Raw genomic sequence first — 20,971 nt, forward strand, 5'->3', positions numbered from 1 at the left:
GTATCCAAAATAGCTTAATAAAATAAAAAAAAAAAATAAATGTAAGGCGCGATAACCTCCCAAGAGATCTAAGGCCGACCTTCTCTTCCAATTTGCGTCGTGCTCCTCTTGATTTTCCCTACAAATTGGCCGGACGGGACCTACATGTTTTATGCCGACTCCGAACGGCATCTGCAAGGCAGATAAGTTTTCAGTGAGAGCTTTTCATGGCAGAAATACACCCGGAGCGCTTGCCGAACACTGCCGAGGGGCGACCCCGCTTAGAAAAATTTTCTTCTTTCTAATTTAAAAACCTTATTTCTAAAATTTTGATGTTGCTTTGCCCGGGGTGCGAACCCAGGGCATACGGTGTGGTACACGGAGCACACTACCATCACACCACGGTGGCCGCCATAGCTTAATAGTGTAATAATAAATGTTCCCGAAGTATTCGCAAAACAATCTCAATCGTAATTATGAACATTCCCGAAAATTTTCCGGAGCTAATGCGGAGATGCCCAAAAATATTTTTTATTGACGTGATTAAAAATCATACCGAAATAATTCAGAAAATTATTAACGAATTTCTTGAAGCGCTTCTGAAATATTGTCCAAAAGGCCTTAAGTTAAGCACAAATATATTTTCGCAATAAACCCGATCCCGCAATAGTCCTGAATTTATCCTAGAATAATAATAAAATTATCAAAAATCCTGAAACTCGTTCATGAGTTATTAAGAAACTTTTTCGGAAACTAAAGCGAAACAGTCTTCAAAAATTTATTTCGAAATAAAAGTAGTATATTCACGAGGATAGTTTCAAAACTAGTTTCAAAACAGAAATCGAAATGGTCCTGAAAAATCTCATACCGTTTTCCGTAATAAATTTTTTTTGATAAACGAATGAAAATAATGTACAACATGATCTCAACTTATGTAATCCCCAAATACAGAATCTCGAAATTTTTAATCCCGATACGACTCGCTAACAATCATAGTTCAGACACGATCAAATCTTGAACATTCAAAATCCAGACGCGAAAAAAACGAAAATAAAATGTCGACATGCATATAGCTGATCAAAGGCGAACTTAATTTTAAAATATTGCTTCAATTTTCACCCTGCAGTTTATGATTTATAATCAGAGAAAATGTATTTGCGTTGTGTCTGCTCAGGGATTACAACTGTGGAGAGTTTGCTTTCTAGAATGTGTTTTTCTGAACAATATCAGTATTAGGTTTTTAACGGATACGCCCATCCCTGACCAATAGAATTGATCTGGTAAAGTTCAACGAAAAAGAACTATTTTCTGTAACCTTAAGACATAGCAATTAGAACTTCCACAAAAAGTTAAGGCACCATTCACAAACATTTGGCACTATAACTTTCTATTTCTTCGTATCTTTTTATTGTTGTGTGTATATGTAAGTGTTTTCTAGACTAGCTTGCTTATATTATAACAAAATATCTAGTTTAGAAACTAGTGTTTTATCTGACCATTTGCACTACTTATTTTTCGGTTGTGTACACCTACAACAGTAATTAAATATTTAAAAATGTAAATATTGTAGCAGTTGTTTGAGTTCAACGAAGCGTGACTAAATGAGAGCTTACAATAACAACAAGAACAAATAAATATATAAAAAAGCAAACACAAATAAACATAATTTTTTATTGTCATCCACACATTTCCATGTGATTTATGCCCATTGACTTTCAATTTCATGACACGAACTATTTTCGCTTTTTATTTACAATAAATCACTGATAAGATATGATGGAGCAGCACATCAAACGAAAAAGGAAAGGAATTTTAGATTAGAATTGATGTAAGGTACGGAAAACATTTTGTCATATTTTGAAAATGTCCGGGCGACACGTGCAAACGTGTCCTTTTCGGTATTTCCGCTGTTTTAACTTTGTAAGACACCGCTGAGTTGCAACAGTTCAAATATAATATAGGAGTTAGCATTGCAAGTGTAATTCAAGTAAAGAACTTAGTCAGCAATTGTCATATTATGGGCACGTACGCTAAGACAAGTAGATTTCGACAACACGAGCACGTTCATGTAAGGATTAATTGTGCAAGTCTGCTGGTAATCAATAGACTCCTCGTGTTATCTGCCTTAGGCGGTACCTATAAAGGAAAGAGTAGTAAAGAATGAGCCGACCGGAAGCATTAAATGACTCGTGCCTTTAATATACACAAATATTATATACATCTTAATTTTTTGTGGATATTATAATTATTGTTGTAAAGTAAACCAAAGCATAAAAGGAGTACACGAAAGGCTCTATATTTGCATGGAATGAAATAAAATCCTTATTAGGGAAATTTTTAGAAAAATTGTCTCGCTTAGCCGCAGATGATAGATTTATTCTCTTGAATTATTTGTAAACATTTTCTATAGCATATGTCACTCCGGCTTCGCTCAAGAGCATTTCGAGAAGATTGAATGTAGTTTTGCCAAAAATTTGCTTATTCATGTCATTTATTAGCCGCAGCCCTATTGAACGTCGTTCAATTTTTCAGCGCTTTTTTCACGGTATATATTGTTTAACCTTGTATGTATCATGGCCTGTTAAAGGGTATTACGCGATTCTTCCATATTTGGAAGGTTTTTTTTTTTTTTTGTAGCTCTGTCATAGGCATAGATGACTAAAAAATATCGTTCCTGATTTCTACATTCAACGATTTATCACAGCTGATTTTTCACACATTAAAGGCAAGAAACGATTTCTGTAATTTTTATGTTTCGCGGGCCCTTTAATATTTGGCATATGAGGTTAGTATTTCTTAAACTCCCGGATCTCTTCGGAAGCAAGTGTGATTATTTTCGGTATAACTTTTCAGCTGTTTCCAAATTATTTCGGGAGTGCTGTTGTTAGAATGTTATCGGGATTATTTTGGAATAAATTTAAGGATTAATTCGGGCTAATTTAAGTACTATCTGCGGATCGTTTCGGTTCTATCTCTTGACTGTTTTTGTTTAATACAGGGGCCATTTTAGGTTTGTTTTGGAAATATCTCCCGATCTTTTCGGTATTAGTGAGGGATATTTTTTTAAAAGAATATTTGCCGATTGGATTATTTCGGCACTATTTTCTAACCATTTCAATTTTTTTTTAGGAACAGGCATGATTACTTTCGAGATTATTTGCAGCTATTAGGAGATCAGTTGGGAAATGTTTAGTGATACTTTCGAAATCATTTTCGATATTTTTTTAAGGATCATCATTTCAGGTCTATCTACAGATTGTTTTGTGTTTATTTGGGGGCTGTTTCAGAATTATTTGGTAGGGATTTTCAGATAACTTCGAGAGAATTTTAAGACTATTTTGCCAACAGAATATTTCGGGATCGAATGATTTCGTAGCTAGCTGCTGGCCATTTCAGGTTCTTTATGAAGGCATTCATTATTCTTTTGGGTTCATTTTGAACGTTTTTGGGATCATTTTGGGCCATTTTGGGAATCGTTTTTCAAAATTGTTTCAAGGATGATATTCGGATTGCATTGGGTAAAATTATCCCGATCATCTCGGGACTATCTCCTCATAATTTTTGTTCTGTTTCGGATTATTTTGGGTCATTCATAGCCCTTAAATAACGCCAGGATTGAGGAGATTCGAAGATGTTTTCTGATAACTACGAAAGCATTTGGGTACCATTGGGGTAATAAAATTACTGCATCGACTAATTTGTTGACTACCTAGAGATTATTTTAGAACTTTTTCGGAATGGAAAGCTTGTTTTCGGAACAATTTTGGGATAGCTTCGGAATAGCTTTTGATATTGTTTTGAGGGAGATATCTAAACTAGTTTGAGATATATTTAGGATCATTTGGAAATAAGTTTGGGAGTAACTCCAAATAATTTTGAGACTACAGATTAATATGGAGTTATTTTGGGATCTGTTTATGCCTATTTCGTGTTTTTTTCTTTTGCTGCCATTTTGAGATAATATTTCTGTCTATTTTCGGATCAGTTGGAATGATTTTGGATTTGGTTACGGGTTCTTTGTGGAGTTATTTTAGGAGAAGTTTTCTGGGCTACCTTTGCATCATTTTGGGTTTGGTAGCGCAGCATTTTGGAACTGTTTTTGTTTCGTTTGGTGATTTTTTCGAAACTCTTTCCAGACATATTCGTGCTTGTTTTCTGCATCATTTAAGGATTACGCTCCCGATCGTTCAGGGCTATTTCGGCACGGTCAAGAGCTCTCGGGTTATTTCGGAGTTGTGATAGCTCAACTTTGTGACTAATTTGGAATTGTTGCCATTTTGTTTTGCTTTATTTTCGTAACCTTTTGGTGGTGGCTTTAAGTATCATATTTAGCCTATTTTCGGCCCATTTTGCCACCGCCTAGCAAATACTAACAGTTTTTACCTTTTTATTTGTAGCTATGTTGTCTGGTGTATAAAAAATTTAGAAGTTTAATACTTAATTATTTTGGAAGAAAATGGACGAAAATATCGTAAAACCGCTGTATATATTGGGTCGGGTCGGATTGTATGGACAAAAGTTAACCGATATCGCGCCATCGTTTTTTCGATTGGATTTGTGCTCAGGAAAAAAAGTTCCACTACGCATAGCCAAAAAAATAATTTTCGAGCCTGTAAAAAAATGGCGAAAGGGTCAATTTTCCGACAAAAGCGCTCCCCGAAACCCAAAAAATATTTTTTTTTTCAAAAAACTGTAGTAAAAACGTTGGCGATAACATTTTTTTGAAAAAAAAAAACAAATATTTTTTGGGTTTTGGGGAGTGTTTTCGTCGGAAAATTTACCCTTTCGCCATTTTTTTTTCGCAGGCTCGAAAATTATTTTTTTGGGTATACGCAGTGGAACTTTTTTTCCTGAGCCCATATCCTATCGAAAAATCGATGGCGCGATATCGGTTAATAAATCGACCCAGTCTAGTACATATACTATATTTGTTTTCCAAGCGTTTATCAGAAGAACACGTGAATAGAAAGTTTGTAATCACATATTTCAGTCGATATCAAGTCTGGTTATGTAAAGGCAATCACATAATTGTCACTTGAAAATAAATCAACACGCTAGACAGCACAACCTTCAACAAACGCTCTATCACAAAAAATAACAAAAGACTTAAGACACGAACTTTTTTATCATATTTTCAATAGTCAATAGTCAAGGGCTAACTTCACACAAATAAGCAGCTAATAAAATACTTTTCCATAACATGTCATTACATTCTAATCATAATAATTTAATAAATTAACTAACTAATTCTCACAGACACTTACATTGATTATTCGGCTAGTTAATTGTTGCTGTCATTTTAGAAATATTTTAAATTATCATAAACCTCAAAAATGCATAAATTAATATGCATCTGCGACAAAAACTTTTTGATACAAATACTTGTCAAGTTGAGTAGGCATTTTATTTTTGTGAAAGTTTTCCCAAACAACGCATACACAGAAATACCTTTAAATAAAGCACATGCATAAGTAGCAGCAATAACGCTATGCTAACTAAGAGGTGCCAGTATTGGCTAACTGCAAACAATAACCAAACCAATAAACAACAGCAATTCGTAGTGTAAAACCAGTAAAGCTCAATTTGCTTGTTTAGGTGGCCCAGCGAGTTTTCCCTACCTAAGAAATCAATATAGCAGCAATGAGTGCTTAAGAGGCATGCGGCGTTAGAATTGACCAGAAGTTGAATTTGTTGGTAATTTCACTCAATTTTGAACTTTCATTATTTGGTCACTAAAATTTAAACAAATATTTAAGCCGAAGTGGTGCTTAGACTTTAGTTAATTTTATCAAGTGTTTTTATCATACATCTGTATTTATATGTATATATTCTTGCTCTAGGCGGTGTATATATAACCACTAAAATGCACAACTCGCTTAATTTGCCTTAATCAAGTAAATTACAAGAAAAAATTTGAATAAAGAGCTTTGATTTTAGCTCGTTTAAATTTAATATTAATACAACACCTGCGTATAAAAATTTTAAAATCTAAAATTTAAAAAAAATCTACGATAGGCTTATTTGTACTAATTGCTTTAAGAGCTTCTTCATATTTAAATATTTAGTTTCAGTTGCTGCGAGGCTTTGAATGTTTAATTTGGCATTTATGAGAGCATAAAGCTTTAGATAGGCAGTAAATGATTTGCTGTGGTTTTGTAGATTTTGTTTTTAAGCGAATATGGTATTTAATTATACACCTGTAAGCAAAAGGGTATAAGACATCTGTGGACGTAAATTATTATTTGACAATATTCACGAATGACGTTTGGTTATAACGGTTGATGTTAAATAATTTGATTACATAAATTTTATAGATGTGTAAATTACAAAAACTAGAGGTGCGTGCTGTTAATAACTCTGTTTTTTAAACCTATCCCATAAAACTATCAAAATTTCATATCAGTCAGTCATAATTTTGGCATTTTCTGCTGGAAGTTGTTAGTCTTATTTTTTTAAACACGAAGCTATAAAGCTTTGTATTGCGCTTGTCAATATTAATCGGAATCTAATATTAATCGGTGTTCCCTGCATATGCAAGAAACATTTTAAATCATTTTGAAGTTATTGCAAAAAACTGAACCAATTTATTGCTATTCTAAGATGTGAACAATAAACTCCCTTATCTCTTTTGAGAAAGTTGTTTACTCAATACAACCTTTGAGTGAGACCTAATGGTTAAAAAGCCTGAGTTACGTGAGAAGATGTGGAAGAAACTATAATCGCCAAGTTGCAACAATACTTCACAATAGTATTGAATTATTTATCAATCCAAATATAGACGCGCTGCTGCTTTCACAGAAAGAAGGAAGCAGTTCAAGTCAATACCATCTTTCTGTCGACAGAAGTAAAATTCCTATCGGTTTACATGTCTCAACATCGATGTGGAAGGAAATTTTAATATTGATGATAAACCAATATCTCCCCAGATTCATAAGCTAAAAACATAAAACGCAAGCAATAAAACCTTCTCCACCATTCTTCCAGGCTTTTCTCATTTCAAAGAACGCAGATCACGCGTATAAAAAATCTGAGTAACAGGGACTTTGAAACTTAAGGAAAAGAAAGGTAGATTACATGGGATAAAGCAAGGGTCAATTGTATGTTGTTTCAGGAGCGAAACCAACCACTTCAGGCTCATCCTGAGTTAAGCTGACTCAACTACATGTACAAGCCTATAAAGACAATGTTTTCAAGTTAAGTTTAACTCACCCAGGTGTTAAGGCTAAGCCACAATAGAAGGAAATAATTGGAGGCTTTTTAAGAAGAGCTTCGTCAGTTTCTTATCGATAGCAATGGATACCGACAAGTTATTTTTTTAATATCGGCTAATTATCGACAGTAATTTATTATCGTCGAGTCATCGGCTTCTTATTGATTTCTAATAGGCTTATTATCAGCGGATTATAGACGAGTCATCGATTTTCTTATGAAGTTTTATTGTTCTCTGTTCTTTAACAAAGCGGTAACGTATAGGTAAATAATTGAGAATTTTATGAATCATATTGGTAACTTTTTGATAGCAAACCGTAAACTTTTTGAGAGGAAATTGGAAACAAAGTGATATTTATCGATAGCAAGTCGATAACTTTTAGGAAAGTAATCGATACATTTTCAGTAATGAATCGAAAACAACCCAATAAATTTTCGATAAAAAAAATCTGTAACTTATAGATAACTTGTGTTATCGATAGCAAATTTATAGCACTTTGATATCAAATCGATAACTCGTCTATACTTCGTCGATAACACTCTCATAGCAAACCGACAACTCGTCGATAATAAATTTGCGGCATCGGTTTTATGTTCAGGTTTGACTTCTGATATTCCTTTCTTTTATTTTTTTCTTTGCTTCCTTTCCTAAAGGCTCTCCTAGAAAATGTTGATATTTAGCGAATAAATAATTGATTTAAGAACCTATCTTCAATTTGTTTAGCAGAAATTTTAGGATGTAGAATAAGACGAAAATCTATTTTAAACTGAATCAGCAAATTGTTTATATAATTTAAAATATGTACTTAAGTATATATATGTATATATATGTAAATGCATACTTCGATGTATGTTAATACTAACTGAACTTGCAGTACTTTTAAGGTAACTACGCCAACTGCCAAAAGTGGCTTACTATTTTTACACTTATGCGCTAATAAACATACACATTTTTTATGAGCACTGTTTGGTTTCGAAAACACATTTTCTTGCCTTTTATGAGTAACTGCATTGTTGTAATTGCCATTTGTAGATAATTTGGAGAATGCTAATACCGCTTGCCATTTTCGACTCAAGACTTTCAATACAAAATTTTACCTTAAAAGTTCACGTCAAAACAAAAAAGTCAATTCACTTTTAAAGTGTTGAAAAGGTCAATCTCATTTTTGATATATTTGCCGAGTCCATAACACAAGCCCGACTTACATAATGCCGAAATACAGTACCCGCAATACCTACTAAAAACAAGATAAACGCTCGAAACAAAAACTTAACATAATATAAACATTATTTAAAAAAATTGCTTCAACTTTCACTCTTCGTCGGTCTATTTTAACAGAAAGTTTGTTTGGGTTGTGTCTTGTCTCGACTTTTGAAAATTGTCCAGACCATTGCTTTTCAATATGAAAGACTTAAGACACGAACTCTTCAAATGCTTTCAATCAGTTTCTTCAACCCTTCTGCAATTTCAGACTTGTGTTGCCACAATTAAGGGATGGGGACAACCTTTTCAACTGGGAGGTGTCACACCCTTGTCTTATTAGAAAAAAAATTGCTTTAAATTGATTTGCAAATTCTGAATTCCTTTAATAGATTCACACAAACAATAACCCAAGTAAAAAACGAATGCGAAACATTTTTATTTAAAATAAGTTAAATGTTGAGTGAATAAATAAAATTAGCAACAATTCAAGATAAGATCAAAAAATATTTGCATATTTAACAAGTTTATGCAAATCAATTTACTGAAGTAAATTTGTTATGATAGGACGAGGTTTAACATACACTTATACGCGAATTAAATAAAACAAAAACTTAGAATTTTTCAGCGACATTTAAATTGGTATTTGGTAACAAAAATGTTAATATATCACCGATTTAAAATTTTGCGGGTACAAATAGGTATAATATTAGTGATAAATTGTAAAAAACAATTTAGTAGTAGCAACAAGTTTGAGGCCTATATCGTCATGGGTCTAAAAAAGATTTCAATCCAGCGACTTTTAAGGATTTTTGAAATAAATTTTTTCATAAATCGCTTGCAATTTACTGTGTTTAAATTTGTTGATCTACAAAACTTAGTATAACCGTTTACACGGTTGTGACCATTCGTCCGTCGCTTGTCCTCTGCACTAACTGGTGTCAATTTGTCACAAAAAGGAATTTTAATCGTTTTACATCCGGTCTTTTCAGCGGAATGGGAGCCGTCCTCTTCCTCTGCTTCCGTAGGCGGGTTCCGACAAAAATACAATGTTGATGTCTGCGTACAGCTCATCATTAAATTTTCTTCGGTACTCGACGTCACCAACGCGTAGAGTGTCCGTATATTTTCGAGGAATTTTTCTCTGGAACACTCCTAGAGCCACCTCATCTGGTGTTGCCATTGTTCATGTTACTGCAAGACTTTCGTTTGCCGATTTTACTTCTCCTTTTTTAGTTCTCAATTGCTTCAAAGCAGCATATATTGGCAAGTTTGATCCTTGGTTGGATTTTAAAGCTCGTGTTGTTGCTTGTATTAATGCTGGTTCCAAAAAAAAAAAGGAAATCTGCCAGCACAACTGTGCCATGGAACGCAGACCCCTGTTTAAGACCAAAAGTAACTTAGCAAAGTAGGTTCGAATGAGCCATAGAATATTTTCTGTCAATGTAATTTCTCGTATTGCCCGGGAAATCGAGCCACTCTACCACATTTGTATACAAATTAAATACTCAACTCCGAACTTTCAGTCTAAAATTTCCAAAAGGCTTTGATAGCATAAATTAAAAAAAATCGAACATAAACCACTTTGCATAAGTTAGTGTCACATTCGCTTTTACAAACTTTGAAATCATGTAGTAGGAAATCACAAATAAAATATAATCAGCATTAAATCTGTAACTGTTACTTTGAACATATAAAGTTGAAAAAACTGAACTACTTAAAAAAAAGAAAAAAAAAGTGAAGTTGTTGCTAAATACGTAGATTTTGACAGCCGCCATTCAATAGTTGCACAAAGCATGAAACAGAGTAAAGAAAAAGATTTAATAATAATAATAACAATATGAGCAAAGAAAATTTAACTCTTGTGGCTACCAATTGCAAAAACCACACAACAAAATTATAAAATCTCTGCTGAAAACTATCCAACATAGCTTGGTTTAGTTTAAGGTAGTACTAGTTAAGAGATAAGAGAGCTTGACAAGCTTATGCGCCTGCGCGCTTGTACCGAATCAGTAGAAATGGTCAGGCGACCAAAGCAGTGGACAGCTAACAAAACTGTAAGAGGCATTAATAGTGCAAAGCATAGCGCAAAAGTGTCCAGCTGCATACAAGTCACATTATATGTGTGTGTATGAAAATATGCTCTATATGTAGACAGCATGTCAAGCTATTGAATATGCGGAGTACAAAAAGTTTTTTTTTATTTGATCACACTGACAACTTACTGTTGACTAGCCAACTGTTCAAATGTGTTGGATTACGAGCAGTGTTATATGCAATTTAAAAGTCTACAATAAGATTGGAAAATATGCTGAAATTGGAGCAGCGCATAAGTGGCGTCACTGAGCAGGAGTGGCAGCAAATACAAGTAGTTACTTACTTGTATTACATTCATATATAACCACCAAAGGAGTCATATCCAACCAAACTAGATTACTTACAATATAATTCTAGTGTAAGCTTGTTATATTTATGTTTAAAGGAATGGTTTATTAGATAAGCAAAGTGAAAAAAAATTATAAACTTTGAATGCGCACAATTTCTTAAGGAAATATTTAAAGCAACTTTTCAGCTTTAACGCTACTGATTATGTACACAATATTGATATCACAAATCATTAGAATTGGTAAATACGTTGATAATCGTATCAAATTGTTTTTGCTTTTATTCAATTTTTAAAATTATGAAAAGAAAACTTATAATTTGAGTATAGGAGAAAATTTAATTTTTCACGAGGGAAGTGAAACGAAAGGGAGAAGACGTAGGCAGGAAAAGCTGAAATGATTTCCTGAAAGTTTTCAGTGATATGTACCTATTGTATGTACGTGGAGCCGTTAAAAAAAGAGGTTAAGCAAAAAAATTAGATATTACCAGTATTGTATTCCTCGAACTCAAAGGTACTAAAAAAATTATAACTAAAATTGGATTAATCTATAATCGTTATTCTTAAGTCCGTTTACTTGCTTGAATTTGTAATAAAAACACGCATCAGTATTGGCTCAGAACACAAGCTGAAGCTCAGAAAATAACTAAAATTTTTCAAGTCAATGAATTTTTTTTAAATCGTGACTTGAATTATCAGTTTTCTGAATAATAGTCTTAATTAGATCACGACAATCTCAATATGGTAACAGCCCAACTCAGCATTGGGTTAAAAAGAAAGATTACACTTAAAGGAAGCATTTTATATATATTGAAAGGTGACAAAGTAAATGAATTATACATTATCCATTATACATAATCCAATCAATATTCTTTCTGAATAATAATAATAAAATTTGGTGAATCACAATGTGATAACAAATCAAGAAAACACTACCTCTGAAAGAAAAAACTTATTTAGTTTAACAATTTTTGTTGTTATATCGGCCTACTGATTTGTAAGATCGCGAGTTTGAATCGAGCTCAAGGCCTAACAATAATTATTTTATCATTATTATTGTTATAATATATTTTTTCTTAATTGAAAAAATTTTTAAATTAGAATAGAAGAAAGAAAAAATTTAGACAACTGCCAAAGCTCGTTGTATAGATCCATTTCGGGAACTGCTAAATTCCTTCATCGGCAACGTTTAGGCGCCGCTGCTATAACCATTCAGCCACCACAGCGGTTTTTTGTTTGTCTTCATTATTCCTACTTCAATTCTGGTTCTTGCCAATTGATATTCACAGCACTGCGACATCTGTTACAGAATAGTTGTGAAAATTGGACTTTGTTTATGGCGATGATGCCATAGTGTCATATTTTATTGACACTTTTTCCCCGTGCTCTGGGATGTATTAACAATTTTTGTTGTTATATCGGCCTACTGATTTGTAAGATCGCGAGTTTGAATCGAGCTCAAGGCCTAACAATAATTATTTTATCATTATTATTGTTATAATATATTTTTTCTTAATTGAAAAAATTTTTAAATTAGAATAGAAGAAAGAAAAAATTTAGACAACTGCTAAAATATGACACTATGGCATCATCGCCATAAACAAAGTCCAATTTTCACAACTATTCTGTAACAGATGTCGCAGTGCTGTGAATATCAATTGGCAAGAACCAGAATTGAAGTAGGAATAATGAAGACAAACAAAAAACCGCTGTGGTGGCTGAATGGTTATAGCAGCGGCGCCTAAACGTTGCCGATGAAGGAATTTAGCAGTTCCCGAAATGGATCTATACAACGAGCTTTGGCAGTTGTCTAAATTTTTTCTTTCTTCTATTCTAATTTAAAAATTTTTTCAATTAAGAAAAAATATATTATAACAATAATAATGATAAAATAATTATTGTTAGGCCTTGAGCTCGATTCAAACTCGCGATCTTATTTAGTTTAGAAATTTACAAAATCTGAAACTCTTTTTGTTAACTACGACCCGACTAACCAGTTTTCCGAAAATCAAAACCAATACGATTATGATTAATAAAGTAACTTATAACTTCGCTTAATCAATAATCATTCTTTTGTAATTAATTAAGTATTCAAGGTATTGGTAACATTATTTCCGATCAATTAATTTAAAAATAGATTTTTGATTGAATTTATTGACTAAATTTAATTGATTGCAATCGCATATTTCTAGTAATGATTATCAAATCTGATTTTGCATGGTTGCTATTAGTTATTAAGCTCATTTATTCAAATCCAATGATTTAATTTTTTTTTCTTTTTTTTTTTTTGAAAAAAACATTAACTAGATTATGATTACATCTGATGTGATTAATCAAGTAGCTGATTACTTTGATTAATCAATACGTATTATAATGTTTTTTAGTAAGCTCTTTAATCTGTTAGTCTATCGCCTTGAAACAAAAAAACATGTTACATGCACATACAACTCCGGGTGAATTTTAACTTACAATTTAGGGCTAGTTTATGTATGATGCCGTGACACTTTGCGTCGTAGTCACGGAAGTTAATGAATGCTCTTATTTCATACAAGAATTACAAGAAATGACTCGTGCGCTATACATAAATTGCCCTTTATTTAATTTGTCACATAATTCAGCGCCTTATTCAAATGTAGTTGACCTGCAGACTTTGATGCTGGTTACCAAGCGAAAGTTTTTAGTATGGCGTGTGCCCCCAATTGCTGGATACAGCAGAAGCTATATGAAGCCGTCCCTTCAAGAGAGTCTTCTGATTTCTGATTTACTTTTATTTTTGGAGACTTTTGAAGGATATCCAGTTCGTTATCTTATCAGATAGAGAGAGTATTGTCATTTGCATTACCTTCTAATGGATTATTTTCTCTAAAGGAAGTGGGTTGAAAAATACAGTAATATCACAAACATCTTACAGAATTCATACACATACACTACTTTTTAACCATTTTCGTAGAGGTCTTTGAATTACCAATTCCACTGGGAAAGAAAATTATTGATTTTGGCACACTCTTCTGGGTATAATTTATTATTAAAGAATGTATGTACACACCTTCATAATATTTAAAATTTCCTTTAAAGTGTCTATTTTTTAGAGAAGCTTAGGTCATCTGCCTTTAAAACCCAATAGATATATTTTGAATTCAAACATCTAATAATCCAAAAAAAGTTCGACTCTAAAGTCTTGGATGCAAATAAATTGCATGATTACAATATTTAAACAAAAATTCAACCTGCGCGTTATTTTGAATGATGCAATGAACATATAAGTATATACCTGTGTGCTAATTTATGAAAGATTTTGCACACACCTACGCAAAGCAAAGAGAGTAATTTGAGCTCCAAAAGTAAAAGGAGATGTATTAATTTCATGGAAAAGGTGTTATTAACACAAAAGAAAAAACAATAAAAAGTGCTTTTACATTGCAATCAAAAGCGGTTTGCAAAAAAAGAAAGAAAAAGGTAGCAACTTTAAAATATAAAATGAACAAAAAAGTTGAAAAATTTTTAAAAGTTCGAAGAGTTTTGTTAACACTTTGTTAAGCCAAAGTTGAGGAAAATTAAATTAAATTATCTTTGAGAATTTAAATAAAAAATTTAAAATATTAACTGAAATTAGCTCAAACCTATATAAATATTTGAAACATGCCGATTCTAAGTGGATGTATCCCGTATTATCTAATCTATAACTTGTCGGCTACAACAACAACAACTTGCTTATTATTCATATACTTGCTACTCTTATCACATCTATCTAAATTGTTTCAGCTTAATTGATAACTTTAAATTGATTAATGTTAAAATTAGCTGCCTCGTCTCTACTCAAAATTTGCAAAAATGAGTTTGTTGCTTAAGTCTTTTGTTCGAGGTCAGCATTTTCGTTTATTGGTTATCGTTTTGTTTTTCTTTTTCTAAGTTATTTATTATGTTTTAGTTCACATGTTCATTCTTTTCATTTATCTAAAATTTCTTACAACAACAAATTGTTTAGCTGTATTTATTTATTGATTAGTTTGTTTGAGCTTTTGTTTTTTTTTTGAGCGATTTTTTCTTTTTGCGCAAATATGCTGCTGGAAATTAAAAATCTAACTAAATCTTACATTTTAATTTAGGAAAAAAATTATTATATACCTAAATTCATACATGGAGTAAAATTATTCAAGTGTACCACCCAAAAGTTTTTATATCTCCAATTTCGATGAAACTTCGTAAAATTGTTGATCTTTTGGACCTCAGCTTATATGCCAAAGTCCAAGACTTAGTAACTACGGACTTGTAAATGTAATGTAATCGCCATGCGACAATAACAGAAGCGGAAAGCAACTTTATGGTAAACATTCCTAACAGGAATAATTGGGCAGATTTGGATAGGTGCCTTGATGGTGACAGCAGTATTTCCATATACACCGACGGCTTTATGCTAAACGGTAGAGTGGGAAGAGATGTTATTCCGAGGGACCTAAACCTCCTACTCCTTCTGTCCGATAACTGTAGTGTTATCCAAGCATAAGTATGAGCTTGCAAGGTGCAGTTAGAATAGGGCCATACGAAATCATTATTTTCAGTAGCAGCCAGACGATTATCAAATCTCTTGGCTGTTCATTGTTCAATTCTATCCAAACTGTTGCCGATTTTTACAGGCAATGGCCCAACAGAGCCGTGTACTCCTCAAATGGGTCCGGGGCGGAGGAAAATCGAAGGAAACTGTATTGCAGCAGATGTGTTTGCTAGGCAGGATATGGCGAGGCAGGCCCTTTCTTACAATGAACGCTTAGGTATGACCCTTACCACATGCAAGGTAATGCTATAAGAGCACATTTACAGTCAAGCTTACGAAAGATTGCCATTAATATCGAGGTGTCGGACAGCTAAGTCAACCTAGCCAAAATTTGATCTTAAAAGAAGCCGTCACGTTTACATCCTAAGTCTGTATAAAATCTCCACTTTTGTAGGAGTAAAAACTGGGCACTGCCTTATAGGTAGGCATGCAGAAAGGTTAGGAGCGCGGTACTGCAAGAGCTGCAAGGAAGATGAAGAGCAGAAAACATATAACAAAACAAAACTATAACTGCTTGGCGCTAAGTGGCACATGACAGCGCTTCCTGGGAGCTCCCTTACTAAAGATCTTGGTAGTTTCTCTCAGATTCTCCAAATGGCTCGAAACGGAAAGGTAGTGCTGTCTGTTCGTGATATCGCAATGGAGTTAATTGTCAATGGCATTTGTGAGGGCAGCTACTTCATCCTTATCTAACCTAAGTTTAAGTTCAACAAAGTAAAACATTCAAGTGAAATAAAATATCCTTGAAATAAAAAACAATCCCTTCGCATTTTAGCCATAAAAGGATTGAACAAGATTTAGTTTTATGTAGAAGAAAACGGCTCATACCTTCAGGAAAAAATTCAACGGGTTTTCAGCGATCTACACATTGTAGCATTTAGAAGCTGACACAACTACAAAGCTGCACTTCGGGTTTTTCCATTTAAAATAAAAATCAAATGTTTATTAAAAAAAACAACAGAATTAAAAATTATTATTATGCTTTTTTTTTCATTTTTCAAAAACGTATTTATTTGGCTGTTAAATTTCAAAGAAAAAATACCGAAATTAAATAAATTTTTTTTAATGTTTGTAATGTTTCAATTTTGGCTGTGTTATGATAGAAAAGCTTTAAAGCTGCGCTATCCAACACGCTAATAAAATTAATGTATACTTTTTTGAAAAATGTAAGAAATTAATTATCCTAGTAGCATATCATAGACGAGTGTTCAACAAAACAGTAATACTTAATAACAACAACAGCTTTTTATGATATGCCAACAATCAAATTCAACACCTCAAAACATTTTTGTAATACCCAGGTATGCCCTCAATGCTTGTGCTTGAAATTTTTTTATTGATTTTTTTCTTATTAAACTTTTTTGTGGTTTTCCCTTCATTTGTTAGTAGTGCGTGCCAGCATCGCATAAAGCTAAATACATTGCAATAGATACTTTATAAAGGTATTCAATATCTTCAAATATGCATGAGGGCACAGCTGCGCGTTTGAGTGTCAGATAAAAAAATTAAAAAAAAAAATTTACAAAAATATATTGAAAAAATATTTGATATAAGAAAATCTGAAAAGGCAAATCAGCAATAAGCTATAATCATAAAGACTTTGAGGTAAATCAGCGCCAAATATACAGTCAAGCGGAAAACGAATAGATACCAATGAGTATAATAAATTTTGAGACTAACTTCAGAAAATGGTAGAAAAAAGCAAATTTTTTTGGTATAAAAAATTAAGCAAAAGTGAGGTAGACAAACGAAAAGCGAACGAAAAAGTTAGCAGCATACAGAAAAACTGTAAAAAAAAATCACAACAACAACAACAAAATGATTACCTTAGTTATACTGAAGTCAGTTTTGTAGGAAAAAATGTTGCCAGCAAGTCAACAGCAGCAGCTAAGTGACTTTGGTAAATTTGCAATAATAGATACATATATACATACATGTTTTTACCCACACATACTTATATATAAACATTCATACTCAAAACGATCGAGCAAAACAATCAAAATAGAATTTAAAGCAATTGGGCTGAAATGCTGCCAACACTGTCGAATGGGCTAAATATGAGTGGAGCAAACCAAAAACAAAAATTGTTAACCTGAAAATCAATTAAAAAAAAATTGGCAACATAAAAAGCATTAAAAAACAACAGCAACAACAAGTAACCTTCGTGCCATATTAACTTCGTATGCGCTCGTAGCGTACGGCAAGAAGGAAATCTAAAAAACTGCAACTCCAGTATTGGCCAGTTGGCTAAGCACTCAATCTTAAAGCAGATAAGCACAAAAAAGGAGAAGCTGAAAAAAATTAACAACACACATCAACATTACCTTCCAACACACACATCGCATGAACCTTTCGGGACACACAAATTTTGCCAACTTAAAGCCAACAGTCGCTTCGTTGCCTGACTCTTCTACAGCTAAGCTGTTCAACTGCTTTTGTGTGTCTCTGTTGTTATTGCTGCTGCCTATTTGACTTAAAGCTTTTATGGTAAAACCAATTCAGCTGTGCGACACAACCAACTACAAAAACTGTACCTACTTTCAAAACACCCAGACCCTACAAGAGACTGACAGAAGCAGCAGCCGCAGCAGCAGCTTAACGAACAGCCTCAAACTTGCTGGGCGACTATTGTTGGGGCTGTAAAGATCTGCTATTTAACCTATGTAATTCGTTGTGTGTAGCAACAAACTGTTGGTGAACGTTAAGTTGGGGTGTATCGTAAGGCAGTCACCAAAAACTCGTTTTCTCGGCGTTTCATTCCCTACCGTGGCTGTGACAAATCGCTTTTCTTTACGTATGTACATAGCCACACTACATCAGCCAATTTACTTGAACTCTTTGCTTAACTCTTTCGCTGTTGTTTTGGGCTATAAGACAAACCCGTAGTCTTGCTAACAATAAAAACTGAGTTTACTCTTTCAGCCAACACAAAACATGGCTGCCATAAAAACCCGTTTCAGTTTATCATCGTCATGTCGAGTTTTCAAGTAAACAGCAATTTTTTTGTGTGAAGCAAAGCGCAAACAACAACAAATTGTAAGCAATCATGATTTTTCCCTTCGATTCCCTTTCCTACGCTTCGTACCTGAATACCTTTTCTATTATTTTATTTTATGCTACATTATGCTTTACCTTATTTTTCTTTTCTCATGCTCTCTCTCTAACTTCATATTCTCCGTTTGTTTCATTGCAGGTCTTATGGCATTTGGACGCTTTTCGTCGTTCATTTCGCACGCTGAATCATCACATTTGTTGCGGTCAAGATTGCATTTTCTGTGCTTTGAAGGTAAGTCTTGACTTATGTTCCACCTAATGTATGTTTGTGTGGCTGCCAGATAAATGCCTATGTGTGTGCTTGTGTAGCTGTGTGAGTGTGGAAATGATCGTGCTACGTTCCACTAGTTTAATCTGGTTATGTATGCTCTAGTGTGTGGAATAGAGTATGTGCCTAAAAGTATACTATAATTTCTTCATTTAGATGATCTTTGTGTTGAACTTGTCCCAATTACGTATGATGTGGGCAGCGTTTTAAGATCCACTTGGATTTGCTTTACTTTTGATTATTTCATTGCTTATACTACACTTCAATGAAATTGTTAACGTAAGTAAGCCAAACTGGCATAAGTACTTCAATATTGTTTTTTAATCATACTATGGCGCGATTAAGATTTACAATTTAAGATTATCTCGGAATTTTTTGCAAATTAGTCTCAGCACTAAATTATAAACAACCAGATTACTGAAATTATCACAAAAACTTAATTATGAAAATTAATCGAAAATAAAAATCAGTAAAATAGATAAAAATAGTTGACTTGAATAATCCCAAAATAAAACACAGAAAAAATTAAAAATAATCGAGTAACTTAAATCATCGATAGATTTAAGTCAGTCAAGTAATAAAAAAATTCTAAAACCAAAATAATATACATACATATGTGACCTGGAATCATGAAACGACCCTATTGTGCGAAAACAAGTTTTCCAAGTTTTCGAGAAAAACGCGTTTAAGGTTATTGTTTAGCTTGACTCCATGTAGCGGCTGGCCGTTGTGAACGAATTTTGTAATTAAAGATTAATTCACTTCCCAAAAAGCTACAAGCTTGAAACTTGGAATATAGTTCAAACCCCGATGACAATGCAATAATAGGAAAAAAAATTCCGATAGGTGGCGCATGGATCGAAATATTTCAAAAAATCGTATTTGTGGTCCGATTGGGCTTTAAATTCGATTTGTGAAAACTAAGAAAGTTAGAAAACTGCGGGTTATTCCATTGGAAAGAGCGTTAAATTTCCTATAAGAATCACTCAAAAAGTGAAGAACGGTATTTTCGCACAATAGGGTCGTTTCATGATTCCAGGTCACATATGTAATCGTAAAAAAATAGTATAACTAAAAATATTGAAGTAATTTCAACAATTGCGTTCTTAAAATAAATCAAATAATATTAATGAAACATTAGTTTATTAAAAATGATTAATTAAATACGAATGATCAAAAACTAGAGGCAATCAGACAGTAAAAATTATTAGAAAATTAATACATATAATCCGAGAACTAAATTAAATTAATTGAGACTAATCAAATAATTAACATAATTAATGAATTTAAGCCAATCAAGTAACAAAAATAATCAATCAAATTTAGTAATTGAGAAATTAAAAAAAGTTAAAAAAATATTCAAATAAATTCGTTAATTAGAAGCTTTAAATTAATTGAATGCCTAGAAATAATTAATTAGCCTAAGTAAATCATTATAATTCAAAACTAAAAGCTGTAAGAAAACTTAAATAATTAATAAATCAAAGATAAAAAATAGAAAAACTAAAAACAATAACATAATTAAAACAAATCAACCTACTTGAATAATCGAAGAATTAAAAGCGATAAAATAAATCCTATTAATCCAATATTTAATTAAGAATATTGAATTAGCGAAAGTAAGCGCTCAAAAAAATAATACAAATCACTAAAAATCATCAAATAACTTAAACAAACAAATAATTAATCAATCAAATAACAAACAGCTAAAAATAGTGTAAAATCTTAAATCATTCATATGACTAAAATTAACTAGGGAACAAAATAAAGCGAACAGCTTAAGAAATCAAAAGAATTGAACTTACAAACTGAAATATTCGAAGAATTGAAAACGCTGACATAAATACAAATATCTTAAAAAATCGAAAAATAAAGGCCATCCATTAACTTGAAATAATTAATTTAGGAAAATATTCGCAAACCCGAAATTGTCAAACAATTTAAAATAACTCAAAAACTGAAATAATAGCCAAATGTTCTGATCAAATTAAATTAAAATAATCAAACAACTAAAATATTTGAGAGTATGAAAACAATCAAATAATTAGAAAAAAAAAAATTTTTAAATGTAAATCACAATGAAAAACAATCAAGAAACAAAATTAATCAGAAAATAAAAAATTTACAATTAGCCAAAGCAATCGGAAAATCAAGAAAAATCAATTAATTAAAATTAGCCAGATGACTAATTTAATCCAAAAACTTAAGTCAATAAAATTTTTAACATAATCAACAACAATCTAAAAAATAAAGAAATAAAAATTCGGACAAATTTGGAGATATTTGGGGTCTTACTAACTTCAAAGATTCCTTACACTTCCTAAG

The 20,971-nt window shown here is 32.4% G+C and overlaps 1 protein-coding gene across 4 annotated transcripts in view; it reads left to right on the top strand.

The window, feature by feature from the left end:
* Window positions 1-20,971, top strand: part of ec (echinus) — a 316,039-nt gene that overhangs the window by 204,183 nt on the left and 90,885 nt on the right. For all 4 annotated transcript variants that reach the window (XM_067785610.1, XM_067785609.1, XM_067785611.1 and 1 more), the window contains one exon: window positions 18,518-18,610. In XM_067785610.1, the coding sequence (XP_067641711.1) occupies window positions 18,518-18,610 (93 nt within the window). The remainder of the gene's footprint in view (window positions 1-18,517; window positions 18,611-20,971) is intronic.

The sequence above is a fragment of the Eurosta solidaginis genome, chromosome 4 (genome assembly GCF_040869045.1).
Source record: "Eurosta solidaginis isolate ZX-2024a chromosome 4, ASM4086904v1, whole genome shotgun sequence".
In the NCBI taxonomy this organism is placed as follows: Eukaryota; Metazoa; Arthropoda; class Insecta; order Diptera; family Tephritidae; genus Eurosta; species Eurosta solidaginis.